Below are 22747 nucleotides of genomic sequence, written 5' to 3'. Positions count from 1 at the left end.
CCTAGAGCCACAAAGAGAAGCAACTCATCAAATCAAGTCCCTGACCTGATGCAATGAATGAGACTGCTTATCATCTAAATCCAGTTGTCTCCTTTGACTTAAACTATAGACTTTAAACTATAGACTAATAAAGATCCTATCAATCCTATTACACTAACAGTGTCTTCATGGATACTGATTCCAATACCGAATTCCTTTCTTGGTGCTTCTTTAACCCTATCCTTCCAATGGGCTTTTCTTCAGGTCACCTCAGCATCTCTCTTCATATTTCCTATTATGCTCAATTAGCGTGACGTCTGAGAACCTTTGGATATGCATGTTTTAGATGCTATTGCTAGACCTGCACAACACTAAGTGTAACAGGATGAAATCTTTACCCCTTTAGGGGTAGAAGCAGGGGACCTGGGACCAGCCAACCCTGTTCCAGGGCTAAGCCCTTTTAAAGAGAATGCATGCTGGGATTCCTGGTTCCCTGAAGGACATGGAGAACTACATTCCTTTTTGGGGGTCAGAGGGGCAGGTGACAGTCACATGACCAGCCACAGTATAAAAGGAAAGCCTGAACTTTCACTTAGCCTGTGAGGATGGCGGGAGAGTAAAGTAGAAACACTCTCCAGAGTCCAAATCCTAGGTTGGAGACTGCAGGAGCCTCAGCTGAGAGAGCTGCAAGAAACTGAACCAAGCCCTAGTAAAGGACTGGAAAGCCTTGTGAGCCTAGAGGGAGGGCTATATGGACACTAAATCCTATTATAAACTGAAAGGACTAATGGATCCCAGAGAACATGGCTAGGCTAGAGGGTTTGATGCATGTCATTTTATGGTAACAAACTATACCTAGAAGGGGAGTGGTACTGTGAAGAACTCTTCATTTCTTGTGCTGGTTTGATCAGAGACCAAAGGTAAACTGAGACAGTGGATAGGCGAGACAGAAGATTGGGTGAGCCCCTGCCTCACCAAGAGTTTTTATGCTTCCTCTATTCTGGGCAAGAAAATGTGCTGGGTGAAAAGACAGAACTGATTTTCCTATAACGTAAGTGGGTCTGTTTAGGGGAAGTGATTTTGAAACACTGAATCTGGTGTCCTTTCAAAATTATTTATTCTACACATTTAGTCTGCTAGCAGTTATGAATCTTAATCAGCTTGTTGTATATTTTAAAGAGCTTTCATTTTACTGTTAGATGAGAACCACAAGCAAGCTATCCCCACTCCTACTCCAAAGGACAGACTTAAAAAGTTATCTATATTCTAGCTGATGCTCACGAAAGTCTCTTTCTGCATAAAGAACAGTTCAATTTTCAAATCCTAATTTATTAAATACTGGTTTATGTTTAAGTAAAATGAGGACAGTGTTCTTAATATATTAATGGTACTAAATGTAGCTGCACCAAACTTACCAATAGAGAGACTGTCGCTGTGCATCTCCTATAAGTTTCCAGTTGTCTCCTGTCTCCAATACCTTATGTAATCTATATGCAAGATCAACATCCTTAAGACTGAAGCACTGCAATAAACAAATGCACATTTAAGTTGCTCAGATACAACACTTACATCGCATCCTTCTATGCATGCCATCAGAGCTATTTACAGAGTCAATCAGCTGATCGTGAAAGGAAAGTTTAAAGACAAGATGTGAAGAAGCAATTCAGTGCAGTGATGGATTAACTGTTTCCTTGAGCTAAGACAAAGAATCACTTTGGCTGGCTTCACTTAAGGGCAAGTTAAACAAGTGGGGGTGTGTGGATCTTTTGAACAATGTTGAAGTGATCAGAAAACATATAGTGGGACAGAGAAATACAGTCCAAAAAGAGAGAAAAAAGTATCCCTTTATCTGTATTGCATGCTGGAAGTTGCCTGGATTGTGGCCCACAGGCAGATGGGTTACTGATTCAGTGGCTGACAGGGGCAGAAGAGAATTTCAGACTGGGAGGTACAAATGAAACAATGGGGAAATGAAAGACTACTGGAGGCAGCCAAGGCTGGTGGAACTGAATGAGCAAGGAAAGCAAATAGTTGAAGCTAGTCTGTGCACTAGGTTTGGAATACCCACAGGCAATTCTAAACTAGATTTATAAGCCTGCAGGAAGGCAATGAAATACAGGAACTCGTTCAAAGTATTAAAATACAAGCAACGAATACTTACTGTTCGCATCGCACTGACAAAGAAATTGTCTGAAAGGAAAAAAAACATTGAGTCCATTAACATCTAGTTTTGAGAAATACTAACCACATCTCTAACGTGGTCTCACACGAAACGGGAGAGGCTTTTCCAGTTATACAGAAGACTTTGTAGTTAAGTTTGATAAAGTAGCTGGGACTCCTGTATTACACTTTTAGACTCAGGCTAGAGATCTGTTCGGCTAGCCAGCTTTTGGGAGAAAGACATCTACAGAGGACTCCATATTCAGGAGTAGGGCAGCTTTGTGAAAACTACATTCATCTGTTTGCTTCAGGACAGTATTTTCAGAGTCACGCCAGTAAGAAGAGCCACCTGCTTCCCACCTCCACAGCCTCCAATAGAGGCTGTAGGAACACATACATAAAGGCAGACACTTCCCAAACTCCTTTCTTCCCCTTTGCTGGGGTACATACTAGAGCAGTGTTTCCCAAATGCCGCCACCAGGGGCTTTTCTTGTGGCCACAGCCTCCTGGGCTGTGATGGGGGGGAGGGAAAAGTAGAGCCCCTTCCCTCACCCTGCTGCTCCTGGATGCTGGGGCCAGCAGCAGGGGTTGGGTCCTGCCTCCCTCTGGAGTCACCTGGGGCACAACGCTGTAGGAGCGGGCTGAGTTCCCATTTTGCCCTGGGTGGCGGGGCTCAGGCTTTGGGCTTCAGCCCTGGGGCAGCAAGTTCTGTCCGTGGGCTTCAGTCTCCAGCCCTGGGCTCTGGCTGTGCAGTAGCAAGCCCCAGGCTCCGGCCACATGCTTCAGGCTGTCCCTGGACCCCATCCCTCTGGCCACGGGGCTTTGGGCTCTGGCCGCAGGGCTTCAGGCTCCAGCCCCGCACTGCCTCCCCCAACCCTCCATCCATGGCTTAATTTGTCTCCAGTCTTGCCAGGGCTGATTAAGTCTGCTGTGAAAAGTGATACTTGTACGTTTGTTAATATCACTTTTCACAACAGACTTACTAGCTAACAATAAATAAATTACAATGCTTTAGATGTGTAAATGTGCATATTTATTGATTAGCTTTAGGATAACCAAAGTATTTTAGGAAAAAGTGAGATAGCAGCCACCAAAAAATTTATCCTGAGAACCCCTGCACTAGAGCATGTACAACAGTTGCCTCCTCCCCCTTTGCCTACATACTTATCCACTCTTCATCACTAACAGACTCCTCAAGTAGCAAGAAAACCACTTCCCTGCCACCTCTGATAAACGCAGAAACCACTAAAGAGGGGAAAACCATTCAGTCAGGGAATATGGAGAAGAGCAACAGCTGTGCAGACCATCTGTGCATGGGCTAGAGAAGTCTTCCTGGCAGTTTTTAAAAACAAGTTTAATGTAAGAGTGTGCAACTTGTGCTCTAAATTCAGGTAGTGACTGAAATCATGGCTGTTTGTGGACAGCAATATGGATGAAAGAATCTAACTGAATTGCCTTTGGGAGATGTATTAGGCCAGAAGTGGGCAAACTATGGCCGTCAGGACTGTCCTTCCTGGCCCCTAAGCTCCTGGCCTGGGAGGCTAGACCCTGGCCCCTCCTGGGGGGCCGGTCAGGGTCGGGGGTGTGGATAGGGGGTCGGGGCAGTTAAAGGACAGGGAGCAGGGGAGGTTGGATAGGGGGTGGGATCCCGGGGGGGCGGTTTGGGGCAGGGGGGTCCCAGGAGGGGGCAGTCAGGGGACAAGGAGCAGGGGGGGTTGGATGGGTCGGGGGTTCTCAGGGGGACAGAGGGTGAGAATGGGAGGGGGCAAATAGGGGGCGGGGGCCAGGCTTCCCTACCTGGCCCTCCATACAGTTTTGCACCCCCATGTGGCCCTTGGGCCAAAAAGGTTGCCCACTCCTGTATTAGGCTCATTGTGGCAAGGCATTGAAGAGTTAAGATGCCTTTTTAGGACAGAGAAGTACCATCCTGCTATTAAAATGTTTAGAATATCCATCAGCTATCTGCATTATAACCTACAAATCCTTTGGGATACAAGGTCAAGATCTTGCAGAGAACATTTTAAATTGGTGTGTGGTTTACAAGGACAAGAGTGAATATATACACTGCAATGCACTCCAAAGGGGCAAGACTCTATTTTAGTGAAAGTGCTAAGTTTAGAGGAACGACTGGAAGTCTCCAAAAATAAGTTGAGAAATATCATGTACTGGAGAAGTGTAAGAATGATTTGTTGTTGTTTTTTTAAGAGTTTAATTAAAGCAGCTCAGACTAGGCACAAGTCTCATGTAAATATTCTCAGATGCCCCACTACATGCAGGACAGAGAAACATTTACATTCAGCTCCCATGATTCAGCTGAGGTCTGTACCCCTGCGCCAATCATCATTGCCTTATTCAAAAGTGATATTTCTTTCGTGATTCCAAAGGAACATTAAGAGCAACGTGGAAGAGTCAGCAAAGGGCTAGTTTTTGTTCATTTACATGGTCTTTTCCTTCAGTGATCATTACTAGCATTTCACTCAGTCTGTACCATGTCTGATATGAACGAGTGTACAGAGTAGTTCTAAATGCGAAGTAAGACCATCCTTAGGGTCAAGCCACAGCGCATTAGGCTGCCACACAGTAGTCAGTTTGAAATGAGACTCTGGGTCCTTAGTTCCTGGGACACCATGAATGGAAGGGTCTCAATCCCCACAGGAAAAACACCTGTCTGGGTCACTCTGTGAGTCCCCTCCAACCAACATAAGGAGCGGTGCTGAAAGACAGCAGAAGCAGTGTGGGGTGAAAAGCCAGTGTAGAAGGGCCAAAACTTTAATGTAAAACATTAAGGGCTTGTGTACACTTAACACACTGCAGCTGCATTGCTGTCGTGCTTCAGTGTAGACACTACCTATGGTGATGGGAGGTGTTCTCCCACTGGTGCAGGTAATCCACCTCCCTGAGAATTCTTCCATCAACCTAGCACAGTTTACATGGGGACTAAGGTCAGCTTAGCTATGCTGCTCACGGGTGTGGATTTTTCACACCCCTGAGTGACATAGCTGAGCTGATCTAATTTTCTAGGGCAGATCAGCCCTAAGACTAGATTATGTGGCAGACAGATCATCTGAAGATTAGTTTTCCAGGGTGAAGAAAGTTTCTAGCAGAGTAGCCTAGTGGACTACTAAACATCTAGCAATACACATTTGTCAGAAACACACTTGTTGAGGCAAATACAGTAAAGTACTAGTTTCTTTTCTACAGCACATGCTTCAAAATCTAATTTTAGAACTAATTTGTTCAACCCATCTGACATTTCCATTCGCTGATCAAATTTGCCCAGTACAGCGATAGCAACAAGACACATGGGACATTCTGAATCTTTGCCTCTCCTCACCTACCACAGAGTAGAGTTGTTTGAAGTACTGTTTTCCATTAGGCTTCATTTTATACAATTTTCAGACCAGGACTAGGAGTCTAGAACTAATCACACAGTTCTGCAATCAAAACCCATCTAAAATCAAGAAATGCAGTGACTTTCTGGAAATGCTAGCAGACATTCTTCTCCAGAATGGTGTGGTGCTGCTCCACCACTTGCTCCTCTCGATACTGTCCCACGAGAAAGGAAATGCTGTGTCAATACTGTGGAGCACCTTTAAGACAGCTGGTGTTTTGTGCTCCACCCCACTAACAAATACTGTACTATATTTAGTCAGAGGTAGACAAATTAGTAAGCTACTAGTTCAGAATACACTTGGTTTACCTATGCCTGCTGGACTTATTTGCAGTTGGCTGGACAGCTTACCCGTGTTTATTACATCAGAAGAGAGAACAAGTTGTTAGATATACCAAATTACTTACCATCATCTGGATCCCGAGCAACAAAAGTCTTTCCTTCAATTTCATCCATCACTTCATAGATCATTTCCATTGAGCCTGGGGCAGATATGATAGTATGACAAACATATATGCAACTATCAGAGCTCCACTTGTTACACAGTTCATTGACAAGATATGTCTAGCAAAAGCACCATGGAAATGGAACCCGGTGTTGGTGGGATTCTGAAGGCAGCTCAAGTAACAGTTCTTTTTTTCTCCCTCTCACTATGGTTTTGCTGCTCCAAATCAACTGCAGTTTTATTTAAATTAAAAGTTGCCCAACTGACATTGGATTTACATAACACAACAGGATGGCTTCAGAAATGTAGACATTTCCTAAAAGACCCATTAAAGATCCCTCCCCAAAGGCCAAGCAAACAGGCCTTAACAGGTAGGGGATTTGCCACAGCGGTTGATGGGATGAGCAGAGAAAATCCAAGCCACTCAACCACAGATACCAGTGTAGCTGTCCCACAAACATTCTTACAGCCTGTGAACTACAGTAGTGACCACTGCATTCTTTTCTTCCCCACCCTCAGGGATTTTGGCTAGTGGACCATGTGGTGATGGATTCCACAGGTCAGACCCCTGCCTTTCTCCCACCCATGCTACACAGAGTACCATATACAGCACTGTTCCCAAGCAGCAGGGGATGCAGAGTCCCTCTGCATGGCCTATCCCATGTCCAGTGTAGTGCTGTGTTTATGGCTTGCAAGAGTGTAGGATTTTCCGACTAATGCATGGTCATAACACAGTCTTCTATTTGCTGATCTCCATGTGGAAAGGGTATCTCTTCTGTCCCCACAGAAAGTTCGCCAGAGAGAAGAAGCCTCCTCTCCTTAACACATGATAGGAACCCCCTTAGCTTTTTCTAATGAGCTATTTGGGCAGTGCAGCAATCAGAGAGGCAGTGCGCATGATCCTTACAAGATAGTTGCATGGCATGACAATATTTTCAAACCATCAGAGTGCTGCTTTCATCCAAGCCACTTTTAGGCACTCAGAACAGTTTGCAACTAAGACACAGAGCAAGTTTACATTGTACCTACCGGATTTATAAAATATACCAAGGAGATGTTCAAACGTTGCAAGGCTGGGTTCTGCAATGTACAAAGACACTGAAGTCAGCCTGGTAAATGGAGGCAGGCAAAGCTTTACAACTGAACTCTAAAGTAACAGCAAAGAGACACTGCACAAAGAAGTTATATATATTTTGTCTATTAATACCTGTGTATCTGCAAAAGATTTATTAATAGCAAAGGTTTCTCAGAGACTGAAAAATAAATTAATAAATAAAACTAACATGGCCCCAGAGATGACATTAAACATATTATTTTACCTCTTAAATCAGTGGAGTAAAAGAAGCCACATTTAGAACTTGTGTAGTTAATAGTCCATTTGACTATTCCTATCACACATGGACTCCTATGTTACACATTACAGATGTACAATTATTCATAGATTAAGACCTGAAGGGACCACTGCTCATCTAGTCTGATCTCTTTCAGTCAGTAATTCCTGCATCAAGCCCATAAATTCTGGTTAAAATAGTGCATCTCTGTTAGAAAGACACCAGTCTTGTTTTAAAGACTTCATGGGATACAGACTCCACATCTCTGGAAAAACTGTTAATGACTATTTACCCTCACTGTTGAACATACATTCAAACTAGAAATAAGGTGCATCTAGCTTCAGCTTTGAGCAAGTCTATATCATTGTGCCTTTTTCTGCTAGATTCACATGCCAGTTATCAGAATCTTCTTCCACATAGGCACTTAAGACCATGAGCATGTCACCTCTGAACCTTTTCTTAGATAAACTAAATAGATTTAGCTTAAGTCTCACTGTGAAACAGGATTTTCCAGTCCTCAAATCAGTCCTGTAGCTTTTTCCCAGCATCCTTTTTGAAGTGCTAATGGAATCTCATTTAAAAAAAAAGAAAAAGCAGCAGATTCGTTTAACAAGACCTACTTTTCTATCAAACCACATTGCTACAGCATTAGTTCTTGTTTGCCTGCATTATTTTTACAAGTTAGTTTATAAGTAAACCAAGAGGCATTAAAACCTGAACTGCAGGAACTTCTATTGCAAAGATTTGAAAACTGTATGCTTTATTTCATATTACTTATATTATAGTAACATCTTACGGCCCCAGTTTAGATCAGAGCCCAGGCACTGTACGAACACATAGTAAGAGAAAATTCTTGCCTTGAAAAGCTTAGAATCTAACTAATAATTATGGATAACTGCATTATATAGATGTAATGCAAATCTCCCCTAATTTGTTTGTTTACAAATGACATTTACCTGAACCAGCATGAGGCTTGATCCTGTAGTCTTTACAAGCCCCAAACTCTCATGGGCTTCAAAGAGTGCAGAATTGGGGCCCATGGTTTTAAACATGCAAAGCAGTATTCCTGGCACACGTCACAAAGTTTTAAACTCTCAGAACCTTGTCTTTCTTTGGTGAAGCCTATGATGTATTAATCATTTGTATAGTACTTTACAATTTAGAATTAAGATTGGAATGGGACTCATGAGAGTCAGGTTCAATTCCAGGCTCTGGCACTGATTTGCCAGGTTACTTCACCTCTGTGCCTCAGTTTCCCCTCCATCTGTAAAATGAAGATAATTACACTGACCACCTTTGTAAAGCACTTTGAGATCTCTGGAGGAAAAGCTTTATGTAAGAGACAGGTATAACTAAATTATGCCCTGCCTTAAAACTTCTCTGGCCATCACCCTAAAGTTTGCTATTTTGGAAATACCATTGGGAATATCCAATAGAGTCTAGGGCTCTCTCTTACCTATGTTAAGTGCTTTCATTTCTCTCAGTATCTTTAGGGAGATACCCTTTCCCATACCACCACATTTCCTCAGGGTCTTCAAAACAGCATTAAAAGTTAACAGATTTGGTTGCACCTTCTGTTGAACCATGTGATTCAGCAAGTCCTATACCAAGAAAAAAAAAAGAAGAAATAAAACCACACTGCTTTGCGTTTTATTCATGACAATTCAGCACTTCTATAGAATTTCAGGTGTTTCTCCTGTCTTTATATTGCCAGTGGATGATTGCTCCCAAAACTGTACATTTACTAATGCATTATCTAGTCTTGGTTTAGATTTCCCAAATTATGGGGCTGCAATAAGTTTTCTTGGGTGACTATTCCACTCTTATGTTATCCCAAATAATTTAATCTCCCTCCATGGTTTTTATTCCTTTCATATATTTGTACACAAAATTCAGTGCAGAATTTTGTTTAGAATGCTTGCTCATGTTCCATCTTAATTCCACACCCATTCCACTGATTCATGTGTTCTTTAGGCTATTTCCTAAAGGACACATGAATCCCTCTCAAAACAATAGAAGGATTAATTTTTTGGCGCCACTGTTCTACAAAAATTAGTATTAAACTGGAGTACTTTCTTTGCAAGCACTAATTATATTAGCACCTCATTAGAAAGCTTTTATTTTTAGTATTATTCAAAACACACTTTCATTTACTCCAAACAAAACCAGCCTCCAGCCTCTTCCGTCCCTCATCCCTTTCTCCTTACTTCAACAAGTTCCCATCTTTCAATGTAGTTTTCTTTCACTTCTGGGACTGCCAAAATTAGGGCATTGAAGGTGTACACATCAGCTGGAAGATTTAAGAAAATTAATTTCACAATGAGCAGTTGTATTTTACTAACAAGTACATCTTTATATGGGAGTTTATCGCTTATTGCTAACATGGCTCAGTGTTAGGCAAAGTTTTCATGTGAACTTGTTTCCAGGCAGCCAACCACATGTTGGTCACACTGGAAAAAAAGCAGAGTTCACATTCAGCTCCCATGATCTAGCTGAGGTCTGTACCCCTGCGCCAATCATCATTGCCATGGAAGAAGAGATAGCCAAACAAAATTAGAATATTTTACAACTTTCCAGAAGAATGGATTTTACGTAACAGAAGATGGTGCATTACATACCAATCTGTCAACTATTAGAGAAAAACAGGAGACAGAAAGACACTCACCGGTGTGCCTGTCATTCAGCAAGTCTGTGTACATATCATGAGCCCTCACGGAAGCCCCATGCTGAGAGAAGATAAAAATGTTTTAGAGATACTGACATAGTAAACCGGAAACGAGCAAAACAAAAACTGATATCCTCTGGAGATAACTGTACCTTCACCATTCCTCTGATCATTGTGCAATAGGAGTGTGCATTTCTCTCTGGCATTAGGTTAAATATCCTTTCGGCATTGTTGTTCTCCCTAAACTCAATAAAGAGTACAACATTAGACAGGAAGTCTAGGAGAAAGAATAAGTAGTTTATGAAATTTTTGAGTTAGAGTTTTCCACGAAGAATATCCTCAGGAAAAGAATCGAACATATTACATCTATAGTTTGCTGTATTCTACAGAAGAGTAGGGGTGTTACTTCTGGGATCCAGGAAAAATTCTAAATTTGAATAATTCTATTTTACCTAACAAAACTTTTCTGGCAGCATCAACTGGAGATGGTATTATTCTTCACTTCTTGTCATCCATCGTGTCCCATACAGAGGTGACAAACATGATTTCTATTTGTAATTCAACTTCTAAAGCTTTAAAATCACTTTGTCTAGGGATATTTTAAGGGTGACCAATGCCATGGCTACTGAGCATAAGAACATAAGAATGGCCATGCTGCAGAGGTGGGCGAACTACGGCCCTCCAGACATTTTAATCTGGCCCTCGAGCTCCCGCCAGGAAGTGGGGTCTGGGGCTTGTCCCGCTCTGGTGCTCCAGCCAGGGAGTGGTGTTAGGGTCTTACCCCACTCCGCACGGCTCCCAGAAGCAGCAGCATGTCTCCCCTCCGGCTCCTACATGTAGGGGCAGCCAGAGAGCTCTGCACACTGCCCCCACCTCAAGCGCTGCCCCCGCAGCTCCCATTGGCTGGGAACCGCAGCCAGTGGGAGCTGCAGGGGCAGCGTCTGCACACAGGGAAGTGCGGAGAACCACCTGGCCACGCCTCTGCATAGGAGCCGGGGGGGGGGGGGGGGGCGGGGCATGCCGCTGTTTCTGGGAGCTGCTTGAGATAAGTGCTACCCGGAGCCTGTCCCCCCGACTCCCTCCAGAGCCCCAACCCCCTACCTCAGCCCTGATCCCCCTCCTGCCCTCTGAACCCCTCAGTCCCAGCCCGGAGCACCCTCCTGCTTCCCCAACTCCTCATTCCCAGCCCCACCCCAGAGCCCACACCCCCAGCCGGAGCCCTCACACCCTCCTGCACCTTCAATTTTGTGAGCATACAGAGCCTGCCATACAATTTCCATACCCAGATGTGGTGCTTGGGCAAAAGAGTTTGCCCACCCTGCCATACTAGGTCAGACCAATGGGTCCTTCTAGCCCAATATCCAGTCTGACAGTGGTCAGTTCCAGGTACTTCAAAAGAAATGAACAGAACAGGGAAATTTGGAGCGATCCATCCTCTGTTATCCAGTCCCAGCTTCTGGCTGTTGGAGGATTAGGGACACCCCAGGGCATGAAGTTGCAACTCTAACTATCTTAGCTTACAGCCATTGATGGACCTATCCTCCATGAACTTATCTAATTCTTTTCTGAACCCAGTTATACTGTTGGTTGATTGTGTGAAGAACTACTTCCTTTTGTTTGTTTTAAACCTCTGCCTATTAATTTAATTGGGTGACCCCAAGTTCTTGTGTTATGTGAAAAGATAAAGAATACTTCCCTATTCACTTTCTCCATGCCACTCATAATTGTATAGACCTCTATCATACCCCCCTGCCGCGAGTCATCTCTTTTCTAAGTTGAACAGACCCAGTCTTTTTAATCTCTCCCTATATGGAAGCTGTTCCATACCCCAAGCATTTGTGTTGCCCTTCTCTGCCCCTTTTCCGATTCTAATATATCTTTTTTTGAGGTGACGCAATCAGAGATGCATGCTGTATTCAAGATGAGGGCATACCATGGCATTATGCAGTGGCATTATGATATATTTTCTATTTTATTATCTATCCCTTTCCTAATAGTTCCTAACATTCTATAAGTTTCTTTGACTGCTGCTGCACATTAAGCAGATGTTTTTAAGAGAATTACCCACAATGACACCAAGATATCTTTCTTGAGTGGTAACAGCTAGTTTAGACCCCATCATTTTGTATGTATTGTTGGGATTAAGTTTTCCAATTAGCATCACTTTGCATTTATCAGTACTGAATTTCATCTGCCATTTTCTTGCCCAGTCACCCAGTTTAGTGAGATTCATTTGTAACTCTTCACAGTCTGCTTTGGACGTAACCATCTTGACTAATTTCGTCTCATCTCCAAACTTTGCCATCTCACTGTTTCAAAAATGATCTGGAAAAGGCGTAATATTGAACCATATAGGGCCCAATGCAGATCCTTGGGGGATCCCACTATTTACTCCTTCCCATTGTGAAAACTGACTATTTATTCCTAACTTTGCTTCCTGTCCTTGAATCAGATACTGATCCATGAGAGGACCTTCCCTCATATCCCATGACTGTTTATTTAGCTTAAGAGCCTTTGTTGGGGACCTTTTCAAAAGCTTTCTGAAAGTCCAAGTACACTATATCCACTGGATCATCCTTGTCCCCATGCTTGCTGACTACTCAAAGAATTCTAATAGCCCTGGTCTACACTAGGAGTTGAGGTCAAATTTAGCAGCATTAAATTGATTTAACCCTGCACCTGTCCACACGACGAAGCCCTTTTTTTTGACTTAAAGGGCTCTTAAAATCGATTTCCTTACTCCATCCCCAACAAGGGGATTAGCGCTGAAATCAACCTGGCCGGGTCGAATTTGGGGTACTGTGGATGCAATTAAACAGTACTGGCCTCCAGGAGCTATCCCAGAGTGCTCCATTGTGACCGCTCTGGACAGCACTCTCAACTCAGATGCACTGGCCAGGTAGACAGGAAAAGGCCCATGAACTTTTGAATTTCATTTCCTCTTTGGCCAGCGTGGCAAGCTGCAGGTGAGTGCAGAGGTCATCAGCACAGGGGACCATGATGGAGTCCCAGAATCGCAAAAGAGCTCCAGTATGGACCAAACGGGAGGTACGGAATCTGACTGCTGTATGGGGAGAGGAATCCGAGCTATCAGAACTCCATTCCAGTTTTTGAAATGCCAAAACATTTGTCAAAATCTCCCAGGGCATGAAGGACAAAGGCCATACCAGGGACCTGAAGCAGTGCCGTGTGAAACTTAAGGAGCTGAGGCAAGCCTACCAGAAAACCAGAGAGGCAAATGGCAGCTCTGGGTCAGAGCCCCAAACATGCCGCTTCTATGATGAGCTGCATGCCATTTTAGGGGGTTCAGCCACCCTACCCCAGCCGTGTTGTTTGACTCCTTCAGTGGAGATGGAAGCAACACGGAAGCAGGTTTTGGGGACGAGGAAGATGATGAGGACGAGGTTGTAGATAGCTCACAGCAAGCAAGCGGAGAAACTGGTTTTCCCAACAGCCAGGAACTGTTTCTCACCCTGGACCTGGAGCCAGTACCCCTGAACCCACCCAAGGCTGCCTCCCGGACCCGCCAGGCAGAGAAGGGACCTCTGGTGAGTGTACCTTTTTAAACAGTTTACATGGTTTAAAAGCAGGAGTGTTTAATGATTAATTTGCCCTGGCATTCACGGCCAGTACAGTTACTGGAAAAGTCTGTTAACGTGTCTGGGGATGGAGCGGAAGTCCTCCAGGGACATCTCCATAAAGCTCTCCTGGATATATTCCCAAAGCCTTTGCAAAAGGTTTCTGGGGAGGGCAGCCTTATTCCATCCACCATGATAGGACACTTTACCACACCAGGCCAGTAGTACGTAGTCGAGAATCACTGCAGAACAAAGCACTGCAGCGTATGTTTGCTGGCGTTCAAACAACATCCGTTCTTTATCTCTCTGTGTTATCCTCAGGAGAGTGATATCATTCATCGTCACCTGGTTGAAATAGGGTGCTTTTCTTAAGGGGATATTCAGAGGTGCCAGTTCCTGCTGGGCTGTTTGCCTGAGGCTCAACAGAAATGCTCCCCGCTGTTAGCCAAGGGGAGGGGTTAACCACGTGGTCGGGAGAGGCAAAATGCGACCATGTAACGAAAGCACATGTGCTTTCGTTATGTAATGTTAACAGCAAGGTTTACCGAGAAAGAGTGTACCCATTGTTCTATAAAATGTGTCTTTTTAAATACCACTGTCCCTTTTTTTTTTCCTCCACCAGCTGCATGTGTTTCAAGGATCACAGGATCTTCTTCTTCCCAGAGGCTAGCGAAGATCAGAAGGCGAAAAAAATGCACTCGCGATGAAATGTTCTCTGAGCTCATGCTGTCCTCCCACACTGACAGAGCACAGACGAATGCGTGGAGGCAGACAATGTCAGGGTGCAGGAAAGCACAAAATGACCGGGAAGAGAGATGGTGGGCTGAAGAGAGGGCTGAAGTTGATAGGTGGCAGCAGCATAAAGAGAGGAGGCAGGATTCAATGCTGAGGCTGCTGGAGGACCAAACTCATATGCTCCAGCGTCTGGTTGAGCTGCAGGAAAGGCAGCAGGAGCACAGACTGCCGCCGCGACAGCCCCTGTGTAACCAACCGCCCTCCTCCCCAAGTTCCATAGCCTCCTCACCCAGATGCCCAAGTATGCGGTGGGGGGGGCCCCCCTCCGGCCACCCAGCCACTCCATCCCAGATGATTGCCCAAGCAACAGAAGGCTGGCATTCAATAAGTTTTAAACTTTTAAAGTGCTGTGTGGCCTTGTCCTTCCCTCCTCCACCACCCCTCCCGGGCTACCTTGGTAGTTATCCCCCTGTTTGTGTGATGAATTAATAAAGAATGCATGAATGTGAAGCAACAATGACTTTATTGCCTCTGCAAGTGGTGATCGAAGGGAGGAGGGGAAGGTGGTTAGCTTACAGGGAAATAGAGTGAACCAAGGGGCGGGGGTTTCATCAAGGAGAAATAAACAGAACTTTCACACCGTAGCCTGGCCAGTCATGAAACTGGTTTTCAAAGCTTCTCTGATGCGCACCGTGCCCTCCTGTGCTCTTCTAACCTCCCTGGTGTCTGGCTGCGCGTAAATAGCGGCCAGGTGATTTGCCTCAACCTCCCACCCCGCCATAAATGTCTCCCCCTTACTCTCACAGATATTGTGGAGTGCACAGCAAGCAGTAATAACAGTGGCAATATTGGTTTCGCTGAGGTCTAACTGAGTCAGTAAACTGCGCCAGCGTGCTTTTAAACGTCCAAATGCACATTCTACCACCATTCTGCACTTGCTCAGCCTGTAGTTGAACAGCTCCTGACTACAGTCCAGGGTGCCTGTGCATGGCTTCTTGAGCCATGGCATTAAGGGGTAGGCTCGGTCCCCAAGGATAACTATAGGCATTTCAACATCCCCAACGGTTATTTTCTGGTCTGGGAATAAAGTCCTTTCCTGCAGCTTTTGAAACAGACCAGAGTTCCTGAAGATGCGAGCGTCATGTACCTTTCCCGGCCATCCCACGTTGATGTTGGTAAAACGTCCCTTGTGATCCACCAGTGTTTGCAGCACTATTGAAAAGTACCCCTTGCGGTTTATGTACTGGCCGACTTGGTGCTCCGGTGCCAAGACAGGCATATGAGTTCTGTCTATGGCCCCACCACAGTTAGGGAATCCCATTGCAGCAAAGCCATCCACTATGACCTGCACATTTCCCAGGGTCACTACCCTTGATATCAGCAGATCTTTGATTGCATTGGCTACTTGCAGCACAGCAGCCCCCACAGTAGATTTGCCCACTCCAAATTGATTCCCGACTGACTGGTAGCTGTCTGGCGTTGCAAGCTTCCACTGGCTATTGCCAGTCGCTTCTCAACTGTGAGGGCTGCTCTCATCTTGGTCTTGTGCCTCAGGGCAGGGGAAAGCAAGTCACAAAGTTCCATGAAAGTGCCTTTACGCATGCGAAAGTTTCGCAGCCACTGGGAATCGTCCCAGACCTGCGATGCTATGTGGTTCCACCAGTCTGTGCTTGTTTCCTGGGCCCAGAATCGGCGTTCTACTGCATGAACCTGCCCCTTTAGCACCATGATGCCTACATTGCCAGGGCCTGTGCTTTGAGAGAAGTCTGTGTCCATGTCCTCATCACTCTCGTCACCGCGCTGATGTCGCCTACTCGCCCGGTTTCGTTTTGCCACGTTCTGGTGCTGCATATACTGCTGGATAATGCACGTGGTGTTTAATGTGCTCCTAATTGCCAAAGTGATCTGAGCAGGCTCCATGCTTGCCATGGTATGGCGTCTGCACAGAAAAAAGGCGCGGAACGATTGTCTACCGTTGCTCTGACGGAGGGAGGGGCGACTGACGACTTGGCTTACAGGGAATTAAAATCAACAAAGGGGGTGGCTTTACATCAAGGAGAAACAAAAACAACTGTCACACAGAGTGGGCCCCTCAAGGATTGAACTCAAAACCCTAGGTTTAGCAGGCCAATGCTCAACCCACTGAGCTATCCCTCCCCCCAGTATTTCAGGCAGGACTGAATCTCCATTAAACTTTTCACAGTGCTCCTGACAGACCTCACCAAAACGACTGTCGGCTGTTGATTTCACAGAGGGAGGGAGGGGGGAGCAAATGAATACAAAACAAATCTGGTGTATTTCTTGTTTTGATCCACTCCATCTGTCTTTTAGATCTTTGGCTGGCAGCAGACGGTGCAGTAGGACTGCTAGCCATCCTCATCTCCTGACTGCTCGTCAGAAGATGGTGCAATAGGACTGCCGGCAGGACTAAAAAGAATGACCTGGTCGAGTCACTCCTATTTTAGTCCCTGCGCCTGTGTCTGCCCAGGCTCTCCTGACCGACCTTACCGAGGCGGCCAAGAGCACCTCGGACATGACGACGATAGTTATCAGACCTATTGCACCGTCTGCTGCCAAAAGGCAATGGGCTGCTTGCAGTACCACGTCTGCCAGCACCCAGGAGATGTACGGTGACAGTGAGCTAAGCGGGCTCCATGCTTGCCATGGTATGGCGTCTGCACAGGTAACTCAGGAAAAAAGGCGCAAAACGATTGTCTGCCATTGCTTTCAAGGAGAGAGGGAAGGAGGGCCTGACGATATGTACCCAGAACCATCCGTGACAATGTTTTTGCCCCATTAGGCATTGGGATCTCAACCCAGAATTCCAATGGGCAGCGGAGACTGTGGGAACTGTGGGATAGGTACCCACAGTGCAACGCTCCGGAAGTCGACGCTAGCCTTGGTACTGTGGAAACACTCCGCTGAATTAATGCACTTAGAGCATTTTGTGTGGGGACACACACAATCGACTATATAAAAACGATTTCTAAAAAACCGACTTCTATAAATTCAACCTAATTTCGTAGTGTAGACATACCCATAGATTGGCAAGGCATGATTTCTCTTTACAAAAGCCGTGTTGACTCTTCCCAACATATCATGTTCATCTATGCATCTGATAATTCTGTTCTTTACTATAGTTTCAAACAATTTGCCTGGTATTGAAGTTAGGCGTATTGGCCTGCAATTGCCAGGATTGCCTCTGGAACATTTTTTTAAAAATAGACATGACACTAGCTACCTTCAAGTCATCTGGTACAGAGGCTGATTTAGGTGATAGATTACATACTACAGTTAGTAGTTCTCAAGTTCCTTCACAACTTTTGGTTGAATACCATCTGGTCCTGGTGACTTCTTACCATTTATCAATTTGTTCCAAAACCTTCTCTATTGTCACCTCATTCTGGGAGAGTTCCTCAGATTTGTCATCTAAAAAAAATGGCTCATTTAGCTTCTCTGCAATGGCCTGGTCTTCCTTGAGTACTCCTTTAGCATCTTGATCATCCAGTGACCACACTGATTGTTTGGCAGGGTTCCTGCTTCTGATGTACTTAATTTTTTTGCTGTCAGATTTTGTGTCCTTAGTTAATTGTTCTTCAAGTTCTTTCTTAGCTTGCCTTATTCTACTTTTACACATGACTTGCCAGAGTTTATGCTCCTTTCTATTTTTCTCACTAGGATCTGACTTCCAGTTTTTCAAGGATGCCTTTCTGCCTCTAAATGCCTTTTTAATGTGCTATTTAGCCATGATGGCATTTTTATTGTCCCCTTACTGCTGTTTGTTTTTTTTTTAAATTTTCTCCTGGTGCTTCAGAAGTCTTCAGGATGACAGATGTAACATAATTCCACTCTGTTGGTTACTATTTGCTAGTCACATGTATGCTTGTCAGCCCACCCTCTCTCAAATGTTGCAGAATATAGACTGTGTATAAGATTTACAAACTTCTCCAACCATGTTAAGCCAGAGGTAAAAGGTCAAGCCATTCTTAAATCTCTTATTGGATCTTGATTACCACTCTAGAAAAAGTACAGTAAAACCTCAGAGTTACGAACACCACAGGAATGGAGGTTGTTCATAACTATGAAATATTCATAATTCTGAACAAAACTTTATGGTTGTTCTTTCAAAAGTTTACAACTGAACATTGACTTAATACAGTTTTGAAACTTTACTATGGAGAAGAAAAATGCTGCTTTACCTTTACTTTTTAGTACTTAACATTTAACATAGTATTGTACTGTATTTCCTTTTTTATTTTCGTCTCTGCTGCTGTCTGATTGCATACTTCTGGTTCCAAATGAGGTGTGTAGTTGACTAGTCAGTTTGTAACTCTGGTGTTCATAACTCTGAGGTTCTACTGTATATTTTAAATACATCAACATATGGTATAAAGAGGTGTCAGCTGCAGATATGTTAATAGGTCTTTACAAACACAACAAAAAGAAACTGAAATCTTAGAACACCACAAGATTCACATCTAAATTACATTTAATAAAACCCCAAGAGACTGCAGGAACACCTTCTATACATACCTCCACTTAGGGCCAGTGAAGTCTGAGGTCTTCCGTGAACGCCCCTTCCGTCGCCTCTGATCCGGAACTTCCTCCTGAAAAGATTTTTGCCACAAATATTTACAATGAGTAAAATATCAACCTTTTATTACAATTCTAGTAAGTGATAGCTAGAATTAAATAGGCTAAAGACAGCTCCAACTAAACAAGATTTATACACTGCAAAAGAAGTCTAGTGATTCCGTGTCTTCCCCCTAGTCACCAGTGGGGTCACACACAGTGTAGACATTGCTTGCAGGTGAAACCGTATTCCTTCACCCTGCCTCCCAATCTACATCAGACAAGTGAATATGAACTGTAAGTGAACTCATGTATGGAGCACAGAAAGAAGAGGAACATTAGACTCCTCTCACCATGTATAAATCACAATTGGTTTGTCTGCCTTGAGATGACAAGGAAGCCAGTTTGCATCACCTTGTTTGGTGCTTAAAAAAAAAAAAAAAAAAAAAAATGGATTTTAATACAGATTTTCTCTCTCTCTCTCACACACACACACATACGTGTGTGTGTGTTTACAAGAGAAGTATGCGTGTTGGTCTCCCAAATCAAATGCATCAAGATGGGTTTCATTTATTAATGGGACACAATCAGGTCAGAAATGACATTTCTGTATGAAAGTGTTTGCTCCTGTCATTAATCGCTACCTCAAAATACAAAAAAAGTAAATATTAACTCAGAATGCATTTCAATTACTTGCTTATTCCTGTTCACCCTGCAGAACCACATGCACCCTGTTGCCCACCCTGGGCATAGATTAGAAATGTTGTCCCCATTGCCCACTTCATCTAAAAGCAAAACACACTTGTCTCCATGCTCTGTATGCTAACCAGGGTACAGGAAAGGAATTCAGCCAGTCAGAAATCTTTGAGTACCTGGGCAAGCGAAACAGGCAGTGAACTAGAACCAGAGTGGTGGAATTGGAGAGTAGGGAAGGAGGAAGATAGGGAGTGAGAGGGAACAGTATCAAGACACACTCTCCTTTCCTTACCACAGGGCCAAGGAGAGAGCAGCAGCACTCATGTGGGATAAACAATTGCTTGTTCCTGGTCAACAGGTCTTGGCATCAGTCTCATCAATATGCTGGCTGCACATTAGGACCTTAGATGCCAGCCATGGCTGAAGCCTTACCAGCATGTCAGTGCTTTATCATGGTTCTTAGTACCCAATTCTCTGATCTGTGAAGGCAGAGATCCCAACCTGAGAAGTACACTAAGTCAACCCTTGCCACAGGCTAGGCCCTCTTTGTAGGATATCACTTTTTTTTTTTTTAAATTATAAAAACATGGCAGGCAGAAAAAAAAAAAGTTATCCACCTTCACCACTACACAGATCAACAACAACTGTTTAAGCATGGTTCTTGCCAGCAAGGTTTCAGCTAAGTCTGGACAGCTTTTAAAAGTAGGCCACTTTGGTCAGTTCACAAGATTTGTAACTGCTCAGCACACTCACGCCTCTCCAGGCACACAAGGTGTGAGGATGTTCTTGCCATCACATGTGCTCTCCTACTATTTGAGCAGAAAGTTAACTAAACAGCCTCTTTACAGTTTTTGTACCTCTGATTCTTCCAGCTCCTCCTTTTGTTCAGACTGGTCTTCTCTATTAGGCTCTCTGTCTCCATAGAAACATAATAGATCCAGAAGACGGTTTGATGTCTCCAGAGATAAAGGGGTTCCTGCAAGCAACGAGGAAGCAGAATTATGAAGCATAAAGGATACATTGTTTATTCAACACTCATGAAATGGGGCTCTTCATTGACACCAAAACATGTCACAGCATGCAGAATTTCCAGAAAGCAACTTTATATGAACAAAGATGGGTTCAAAAGCAACACTCCCAGAATTACACATCCAGATTACACAGTCACTTCAGAATGGGGTGACCACAGAATAGCATTTTAGTACCCATAAAAAAATGTCTGTCTTCTTGGCTGTAACACTGATGCCACTGCTGGCTATCCAGAGCATGGACAAGAGGTAGAGCTTTGCTGACCAAGTATTGGCTGGTGTGGGGGTGACAGATAGTGGCCAACAGTGAAAGTGCTGCAATACCAGTATAACCGAACTAAAACACCATAAGCTTTCGGTAAGGGCTCCTGTGCTCTGCCCTGTCAAAAAAAGCTAGTGAGGGACAACGTGTTCTAGGACATCAAACCACCTTCCCCATCAAAAACATTTAGTCTCAACAAGCTTTAAATTCATGTAATGGAATCCTCTCCTCTCCATTTCTTAGGGCAAGGCCTTCTCAGCTCCCATTACCTCATATTTCTTTTTAGCTCTTTATTCAAAAGGCCTTGCATTCCAGGGTCTTTCCTGCTTCTTGACAGACATATGGCCCAGATTAACTAGAGCGGTAAAAGAAAGAGCCTATCTTGGAACCTCCTCCCTCTTCACACCCTTATCTTCCGCTGCTGAGCTAGCAAAGTGTATCATTCGTGAGACTACTAAGAATGTCTCAGTGAACAAGTGATAGCAGATGAGAGCCCAAGATTTAAGAACCAGTTCTCAAGAATACAAATCAGTTCTGCAACTCTGTACTTTAACATTAAACCAGCTTTACCCTACGCCTAGGTCTCCATACACATAAGCTGGCTGCCAAATTCAGTTCTGCAGCTCAAGGTGGTACCTGCTTGCAGGAGCTGATCAAACATGTCCACAGAAGCTTTTACTCTTCTAAGCTGGATACGTTCCTTAAGAGCTGCCTCACTCACTTCTTCAATCTGAGGTGTAAGGTTCTCTGGCATCAGGCACTAAAATTAAAGAGCACATAGGCTGAATGGATGCTCTACTCCTGGGGGAATTCTGTACCACTGTGTACGTGCAGAATTCACCCTCCCCACAGAATTTTTTTTTTCCTGTAGAAAATACATTCCGCCAGAGAGGAGCTGCAGTTATGCCTCTTACCCACTAGGGGCTGCTGTGGCACCAGAACAGAGGGCAGCCACTCCCAGGCACAAGCAGTCAACGGAGGATGTGGGGGGAGAAGAGGCTGCGTTCCTCACAGTGCCCGTCCCATGGAACCAGATGAGGAGGCGTGGGATATGGGGGGGAGGATGGACAGTGAGGGGCACATGGGGGGGTACAAATACACATGGGGACAGGGGTAGGGAGGTGCAAGGACACATGGGGATGGAGGAAAGGGGGGGGGGGGGGGCTGAGTGAGGGTGCAGGACCACATGGGGATGGGGATAGATGTGCTTGACTGAGAGAGGCTAGGGGTTAGCCAGGGTTTGCATGGAGAAGAATCCTCAACTCTCCCCGCTCAAAACAACCAAATTAATTCCACATCTCCCCCACCCACACCCAACAACTTCCAGGTTCACTCTCTGGCTCCTTCCCAGCAATTACTTCCCTTCTCCCTCAGCTACTCCATTTCCTCTGACGCCCCCACACCTTTGCACTTCTTCTGAGGGGTGCGGGAAATTAAATTCTGTATTGTAGTTTAAATGAATTATTACTCAAAGTTCTGTATTAATATGCCTAGTAAGGAATCTCTTTGTCAAAAAACATTTCCTGAATCTTTTTTGGTATCTGTATTGTTACTAATGTACTTGCTGACAGGTATTTTGAAAGAAATTATGAAAATATTTGAAACTGGGATGATTATATTGTTATTTTGACAAATAAAATATTCATAATTTTAAAATACTGTGCGCAGAATTTAATTTTTTGGTGCAGAATTCAACCAAGAATAATGCTCGAACCATCTAATAGCCAGGACACCAACTGAAATGTATTACCCATCTTAAAAGCCATTATGGCTCCTATCTTCCCTGCCCCCCCAAAATGTAATAATAGAAGTGACTGTAGCGCGAATCATTTTCTGGGGATTAGGGACTGCATTTCCTAACTGGACAGTCACTTACCAACTGGACCATCAACACTAAAATCATTA

General features: G+C 44.3%; 1 protein-coding gene and 2 non-coding genes across 3 annotated transcripts in view; all 3 read right to left on the bottom strand.

Moving 5' to 3' along the window:
- Positions 1-22747, bottom strand: part of PTCD3 (pentatricopeptide repeat domain 3) — a 39868-nt gene that overhangs the window by 10958 nt on the left and 6163 nt on the right. Inside the window, exons 7-17 of the mRNA XM_037898282.2 lie at positions 21479-21602; positions 20410-20528; positions 18818-18891; positions 10124-10211; positions 9972-10032; positions 9514-9596; positions 8763-8907; positions 7005-7055; positions 5938-6012; positions 2141-2169; positions 1395-1501 (exon numbers count right to left, since the gene is read on the bottom strand). Of these exons, the coding sequence (XP_037754210.1) occupies positions 1395-1501; positions 2141-2169; positions 5938-6012; positions 7005-7055; positions 8763-8907; positions 9514-9596; positions 9972-10032; positions 10124-10211; positions 18818-18891; positions 20410-20528; positions 21479-21602 (956 nt within the window). The remainder of the gene's footprint in view (positions 1-1394; positions 1502-2140; positions 2170-5937; positions 6013-7004; positions 7056-8762; positions 8908-9513; positions 9597-9971; positions 10033-10123; positions 10212-18817; positions 18892-20409; positions 20529-21478; positions 21603-22747) is intronic.
- Positions 4357-4489, bottom strand: LOC114020365. The gene has a single exon (XR_003565205.1). It is a non-coding gene; the product is annotated as a small nucleolar RNA SNORD94 (small nucleolar RNA).
- On the bottom strand, positions 9689-9835 carry LOC114020366. Its single transcript, XR_003565206.1, has one exon. It is a non-coding gene; the product is annotated as a small nucleolar RNA SNORD94 (small nucleolar RNA).

This window comes from Chelonia mydas, chromosome 4 (assembly GCF_015237465.2).
Source record: "Chelonia mydas isolate rCheMyd1 chromosome 4, rCheMyd1.pri.v2, whole genome shotgun sequence".
In the NCBI taxonomy this organism is placed as follows: domain Eukaryota; kingdom Metazoa; phylum Chordata; order Testudines; family Cheloniidae; genus Chelonia; species Chelonia mydas.
The sequence above is the reverse complement of the archived record's forward strand: the minus strand, read 5'-3'. Positions and strand labels throughout refer to the sequence as shown.